This window comes from Poecilia reticulata, chromosome 1 (genome assembly GCF_904066995.2).
Source record: "Poecilia reticulata chromosome 1, P_reticulata-male-v2, whole genome shotgun sequence".
Classification (NCBI taxonomy): Eukaryota; Metazoa; Chordata; class Actinopteri; order Cyprinodontiformes; family Poeciliidae; genus Poecilia; species Poecilia reticulata.
The window spans coordinates 34,218,815-34,226,314 of record NC_088830.1 but is presented as its reverse complement, the minus strand read 5'-3'; the positions used below and the strand labels follow the sequence as shown (position 1 = coordinate 34,226,314).

The following is a 7,500-nucleotide window of genomic DNA, read 5'->3' as shown; positions in this document are numbered from 1 at the left end:
CTCAGTGCGTCGGAACGTACTGAGCATGCTCAGTGCGTCGGAACGTACTGAGCATGCTCAGTGCGTCGGAACGTACTGAGCATGCTCAGTGCGTCGGAACGTACTGAGCATGCTCAGTCAGGACTTCCTGGTTATGGACCGGGTGCAGGCATGCAGTCAGAATGTGAGTTAGGTTGACCTCTGACCCCTCAGACCGTTCTGAACTGGGCCGAACCCGATCAACCAGAGCAGGTGATCGGGTTCAGCAGTGGGCCACCAGAACCTTTTTTGCAGGAGAACTGGCTGCTTCTGGTGTCGGGTCCAGCTAGTGGACCCGGTTCAGGAGAAGCTTCCAGGACCCACAGAGAGACGAGTCCAGAACGTCTGACCAGTACCAGGCCTCTGAGGCTCCCATTTAACAAACTGGGTTCATTTCAACTCAAACCGAGCCAACACCAGAACCTGAGACGGGTTCTTCAGTAACGCGGGTAGAGACGTTTGTCCCGGACGACCAGAACCAGCTGCTCAGACGCCTCAGAGCACGGCGGTGCAGGGATGATGCTGCGGCCAGACTGTTCCAATGGCCTAGTCCAGGGCTTGGCAACCCAAACTGTTGAACGACCACATTGGACCAAACGACAGGACATGAGGCTGTGATGAAGACGACAGGCTGAAGCCTGAAACTGATGATATACATTGACTACACCGTTGCTATGGCCACAGTTTAATAAAAGGTGTTTTGAATAGTGAACAATGGTTTCTAACAATACAATTAACAAGCCAAACACTCAAACTTAAATAAGACTTCAGGACATTTCAACTCAAAGCTAAATGTAAAATGAGACCTAAAGGTTTGACTTACATCCCTCAACATTAAATAAGAGCCTTTCAGTCAAAGTAACTTAGAACATGAAACATTAGCAACTAAACCACTGTTTCCCTTTTCAGCCCAGCCCCCCCCCAGCCTCTATCCAGCCCCCCCAGCCTCTATCCAGCCCCCCCCCAGCCTCTATCCAGCCCCCCCCCACCGCCCCCCCCCCCCAACCTCTATCCAGCCCCCCTAGCCTCTATATTGCTCCAAAGGTCTTGCCATACCAGTTTATTCCTCTGTATTTACTTTAGTTTCTTAGTTTATTCTTTCATTTTGTTCTTCATTCATTTCCATTTAGTTTCCTTTGATTAGTATTATCCTCTCTTGGTTTATTGCTATGTCCACTTTAGTTTCTTTCCTGTTGCTACATTTATTTTATCATTTATTGACCATCAGTAATCTTCACTCATCACCTGCTGCGCCGCCTAATCGTCATGTTTCACATCATGTGTTGATTTTTCACTGTTCAGCATCAGATTCTCTGTTTTTATGCCATAATTCACATCTAGTTCGTCGCTCCGTTTCATGTCCCGTTTCTCCTGTTCAGAGTTTTACCCAATGTGAACGTCTTGTTTTAACCCCTTAAGGTGCAGGGCGGTGGGGAAGCGTATCGATGGGGACAAGGCAGACTGACATAAACCTTTGAAAACAACAGAAACAATTTCTGCATTCTGATTATTGAAATGTAAAAGTGCTGTGTTGTTCTATCAGCCCGTTTCATACCGGACCACTTACAGCTCCGTGTTAACGCTATAAAATGAACGCTCTCTATCGTGGTATCACCATGGAGGGATTTATTTATTTCTTTATTTAAATGGGTTAATTTTTCAGAGGGATACTCAGTGAGTGTCAGGGTCTGTGTTTTTCCCCTTTCTTATTTCTTAGTTTGTTTTCTTTAGTTTTAGTTTTATTTTATCACTGGTCTCTGAGCCGCTGTTCCTCGGACACCCACTAGATGTCACCCATGTGCTACCCCTGGAAAGCGGCGGGGTTCAACCGGGGCGCACACCTGCAGCTCGTTTGGAGGGCGGGATCCTGGATATAAGCCGCAGCTCCGCTGCTTCTCATCGCCTGAGTGTTTTGCTTACCTTGGTAACAGATCGTTCCAGAGAAAGGCCCTCTGTGATCTTCGTTATTTCTAACTCCTTGTTGTCTCCTCGTTGTTCCCGAGAGATCAGTTCCCCCAGTGTGAGTCTGTTTCCCCGCTGTGGATCACCTGCCTCCTGTGTCTTCCCCCGACGCTACCGGTGTTACCGGTCAGACGCCACCCCTCGTGTGTTCGTCTTCCCCTCTTCGTGGATCCTTCTCCGGTGGATTCCCCTTCGGAGCGTTCCGGGTCAGGAGACCCACGTCCGAACCTCACCGGAGAGAAGGGATTACAAGAACCGGAACCTACGCCGCTACTCCGGCCGTTAACCATCACTGTCCGCTCTCCAACGAGCCCATACTCACACTAACCCAAGCCGATCACTCATCCTTCTCAGTAAGCACTCTGATTATTTCCGGACAACCATCTCCTCGCAGTTTCTAACCTTGTCTCCCATCGGCAGTAAGACGGCCTGGTCCTCCGCTCCAGTATTCTCTCCATTCTCCCCCATGACTTCAATAAACCATAATTGTACTTTTATTCGTCTCTTCTGGTCGTGTTCTTGCATGTGGGTTCGAAAGATTAATACCAACATGACAGTGAGGGTATCGTGATTTTAGTAATTACATGTTTATAAGATCGATTTTCTGTCCTTCCATGGAAGCGGGACAATAAAACACCGATTTAACCGCCGAACCGAACGCACGCGCTTCTTTTCTACAAACCGTTTTACTGTCACTGGTCAACAACACGGGAGCTCAAACTCTGATTGGCTGACATCTTTGTCTATTATCTAGTTTAGTTGAGGCAGCCGTTTGGTCCAATGCTTGAGAAGCCGGAAGTCTGGCCCCAGACGGAGCTCTACGCCCTGTTTAAGTGTTTATATTAGCCTATTGTCAAAATGACTAAGTGGACATAATTATCATTCATGATTAAATGTTTAATTTCCCTGCAGTGACTCCTGAAGGAATGATGAGCCGTGACTCTGCTGTGATGGTGCTAAAAGTTTACTTTCCATTACAATATTAATGTTATGTTTCGTTGCTTTGATAAAATGCAATAAAAAAATTCAGATTTGATGTAATTTTTATGATGATCGACGGGAAAGGGTCGTTTTTTTCTGCTCCCAAATGCAGTTTGCATAACGATGATCACTCTTCAAATAATCAGGTAAAGTGTGATCAGAAAACAACAAACCAGAACGTGCTTAACTTGCCCTTTATCTGGAGAGCAATAAAACACAACCTGCGGTTATAAAAATAAAGAAGCAGCCTTTTGAAGAGATATAAAATTAAATTAATACAGTTCAAGTTTGATTTATATTCAAATGCCAAGCAAGTCAAATGCGATGGTAAAACGTCTGTTTGGACACACAGACCTCAGGATGTTAAACACAATAATATCGCTAAGCGTCATTCTAAATACATACCGACAAAAATGACTAATTAGTTTAAAAAAACAACCACTTTGTTAATAAATACATGAGCCTATGACAGGACTGTGTTCATATGTGTTTAATGTGACTTCTGCTTACAGACGTCACTTTTCAACATCGGCCATTAAGATGTAACTTTAATCTCGACGCAGCCGCTAATGTAGCGCCGTCCCTGGAAATGTTTTCCACATGACCGGATTTTTCTGACTATAAGCCGCTACTTTGTCCCCACGCTTTGAACCATGCAGCTTATAGCCCGGGGCGGCTTTATATAAACCCAAGAAGTACAGCCAGATACCTGAAGCACTCGAAACTGCCAAACAAAGGCTCCAAGCCTTGGCCAGCTGCCTAAAGAGATGCACAAGAGAGAATGAAGCCAGGAGGATTAACCAGCTCTTCGCCACCCAACCAGCTAAAGTGTACTCCCAATGGCAGGGTAATAACAACAGAGCAGACCCACCCAGGCTGGAGACTGAACAATACTGGAAAGGCATATGGGAAAGGGAGGCGTCCCACAACAGCAATGCACAGTGGCTAACCTCTCTACGAGAGGACCACAGCAACCTCCCTGAACAAGCCCCGGTAACCATCACTGTGGCAGATGTCCAAGACAGAGTCTCGGGTATGAAAAACTGGACAGCACCAGGACCTGACATGATCCATGCCTACTGGCTTAAGAAACTCACTGCCCTCCATGAGCGACTGGCAGCTCAACTGAACCAGCTTCTACAAAATGGGACTCACCCTGAATGGTTAACTGAAGGGCGCACAATCCTGATACAGAAGGAACCCTCGAAGGGTTCAGTCCCATCCAACTATCGGCCAATAACCTGTCTCTCTACAACATGGAAGCTCATGTATCAGGCATCATAGCGGCTAAGATAAGCGGGCACATGGATAAATACATGAGCAAGGCACAGAAGGGCATAAATAGCAGAGGAGCCAAACACCAACTCCTTGTAGACCACACAGTCGCCCGAGACTGCAAAACCCGACACACCAACCTGTGTATCGCTTGGATTGATTACAAGAAAGCCTATGACTCAATGCCACACACTTGGATCATTGAATGCTTAGAGATGTACAACATCAATAGGACTCTAAGAGCCTTCATTGCAAACTCGATGGGGCTGTGGAAAACCACCCTTGAAGCCAACTGCAAACCACTTGCACAAGTGTCCATCAAATGTGGCCTATAGCAAGGAGATGCTCTGTCCCCACTGCTGTTCTGCATAGGCCTGAACCCTCTCAGCCAAATCATCAACAAGACTGGCTACGGATACCGACTCAAGAATGGGGCCACGATCAGTCACCTCCTCTACATGGATGACATCAAGCTGTACGCCAAGAGCGAGCGAGACATCGACTCACTGATCCACACCACCAGGATCTACAGCACTGACATTGGGATGTCATTCGGACTAGAGAAGTGTGGTCGGATGGTTACAAAGAGAGGGAAGGTCGTCCACACAGAGGGGGTCTCACTCCCAGAAGGAACAATAGCAGACATAGAGCACAGCTACAAGTACCTGGGAATACCACAAGCAAATGGCAACCTCGATGAGGTCACAAGGAAAGGAGCCACAGCCAAATACCTCCAACGAATAAGGCAAGTCCTGAGAAGCCAGCTCAATGGCAAGAACAAGATCCGTGCAATAAACAGCTATGCCTTACCAGTAATCAGATACCCTGCCGGAATAATTAGCTGGCCAATGGAAGAGATGAAGGCCACGGATGTTAAGACTAGGAAGCTACTAACCATGCATGGAGGATTCCACCCCAAATCCAGCACCCTGAGACTGTACACGAGCCGTAAGGAAGGAGGCAGAGGACTAGTGAGTGTGAGAGCCACTGTCCAGGATGAAACATCCAAGATCCATAAATACATCAAGGACAAAGCCTCAACAGACGATCTGCTCAGCGAATGTCTCAGGCAATGGGGAACAGAAGACAAGGTGCTGGAGGTACCATCATGGGAGGACAAGCCCCTACATGGGATGTACCACCGACAAATAACTGAAGTGGCTGATGTCAGGAAAACCTACCAATGGCTGGAGAAAGCTGGACTCAAGGACAGCACAGAGGCTCTCATCCTGGCCGCCCAGGAACAGGCCCTAAACACCAGAGCAATAGAGGCTCAGATCTACCACACCAGACAAGACCCAAGGTGTAGGTTGTGCAGGAGGCCCCTGAGACAGTCCAGCACATAACAGCAGGGTGCAAGATGCTGGCAGGGAAAGCGTACATGGAACGACATAACCAAGTGGCGGGCATAGTGTACAGGAACATCTGTGCAGAATATGGACTGGAAGCCCCGAGATCAAAGTGGGGAAAAACCCCCAAAAGTGGTGGAGAATGACCGAGCTAAGATCCTGTGGGACTTCCAGATCCAGACAGACAAGATGGTGATGGAGAACCAACCGGACATTGTGGTGGTGGATAAAGAACAGAGGAAAGCCGTTGTGGTGGATGTAGCAATACCAAGTGATACAACATCAGGAAAAAGGAGAAACTGGAGAAATACCAGGGCCTCAGGGAGGAACTGGAAAAGACCTGGAAGGTGAAGACCACAGTGGTGCCTGTGGTCATCGGGGCCCTCGGGGCAGACAGTCACCCCCAAACTGGAGCAGTGGCTTAAACAGGAACAACATCAGACATCTCAGTCCAGAAATGTGCAGTTCTAGGCACAGCCAAGATACTGGAGAGAGACAGAGAGAGAGAGACAGAGAGAGTACCCACGGAGGGTGAGAAGGGAATTTATATATATATTTGTTTACATTATTTTTATTTGTAGGTGCAGCTTACAGTGAGGTGACCTCTCTAGGCTCTCTAGTCTTTGCTTCTCGCTACAGAGCAAACGTTCAGGTAATCCTTCCTTCCACATTGGCAATGAATGCAAATGATTCGGTCCAAGAATTGTAGAAACTCTCTTCGGCTATTTTCCTCTTTTCCCCTTTGCTCTCCATGCCCCCCACACCCGTCGGTTTGTTTACAGCCTCCTGCCTCGCACCCCACCCAGCTGAAAGAAACGTGTCGCAGGCTGTGACGCAAATCTTTGTTGACGGAAATGTTGAAAGTTAATATTTATCCTAGACATTTTTACAGCATTGGAAAACGTTAAGAATGTTTGTCCTCCTACAGAAATCATATTAAAACAAAAGATATTTCACACCCCATCTTTTTCAATTTTCAAACATTTTTGAAAAAGCTCCAGAGCCACTAGGGCGGCGCTAAAGAGCTGCCGCAGGTTGCCGACAACAGAGCCCAGAACTGATAAAATGGCAGAGAACCCGGCAGAACTCTCTAGAACCAGAGCCTCTAGTCCAGTTCTGGTCTTGGTCCGGTTCTGGTAAAATGAGAGCCTCCTGGGTTTCACAGGGTCAGATGGTCTGTAGAATTAGACACTCAAACGTCCACCAGGTGGCGGTGTCTTACCAAACAGCTGCTTGTCTAATGAAACGTTAGAGAAAGGATCAGTTAATGTCGGCCCGTCAGGTACCGGTACCGTCTACCTGGACTGAACCCGACAGCGGTCCTACCTGTCTGGACGAAGCCACCTGTGAAGCGAGAAGACAAAAATATTCAGTTAGGCGTTTGTTTCTGTCTGAAGGGGTCAAAGTTGAAGCAGGAAAGGAGAAAGGAGACAGGAAGTCTGCTTACCGACTTCCTGCAGGAGCAGAGCTGCAGAGAAAATAAAGAGAAGCATGAAGCGTCAGAACCAGTAGGAGGTTCGATCTCTAGATCAGGCATTTCAAAGCGTGGGGCAGTTAGCCGTTAGCATCCCACAGCTTTTCAAAGGGTGGGACAGTTAGCCGTTAGCATCCCACAGCTTTTCAAAGGGTGGGACAGTTAGCCGTTAGCATCCCACAGCTTTTCAAAGCGTGGGACAGTTAGCTGTTAGCATCCCACAGCTTTTCAAAGTGTGGGACAGTTAGCCGTTAGCATCCCACAGCTTTTCAAAGCGTGGGACAGTTAGCCGTTAGCATCCCACAGCTTTTCAAAGTGTGGGACAGTTAGCCGTTAGCATCCCACAGCTTTTCAAAGTGTGGGACAGTTAGCTGTTAGCATCCCAGCTTTATTTCTTTCATTCCATGTTGATCCGCCCTGGCTGTCTAAAAATCTGACTTC

The 7,500-nt window shown here is 47.5% G+C and overlaps 1 protein-coding gene across 12 annotated transcripts in view; it reads right to left on the bottom strand.

The window, feature by feature from the left end:
* slc8a1a (solute carrier family 8 member 1a) overlaps positions 1-7,500 on the bottom strand; it is a 33,404-nt gene that overhangs the window by 11,581 nt on the left and 14,323 nt on the right. For 5 of the 12 annotated variants that reach the window (XM_081612090.1, XM_081612086.1, XM_081612091.1 and 2 more), the window contains 2 exons: positions 7,033-7,053; positions 6,885-6,929 (listed from right to left, as the gene is read on the bottom strand). In XM_081612090.1, the coding sequence (XP_081468216.1) occupies positions 6,885-6,929; positions 7,033-7,053 (66 nt within the window). Of the gene's footprint in view, positions 1-6,807; positions 6,823-6,884; positions 6,930-7,032; positions 7,054-7,500 lie in introns of all 12 variants that reach the window. The other 7 variants (XM_008421057.3, XM_008421108.2, XM_081612088.1 and 4 more) reach the window with 5 other exon arrangements.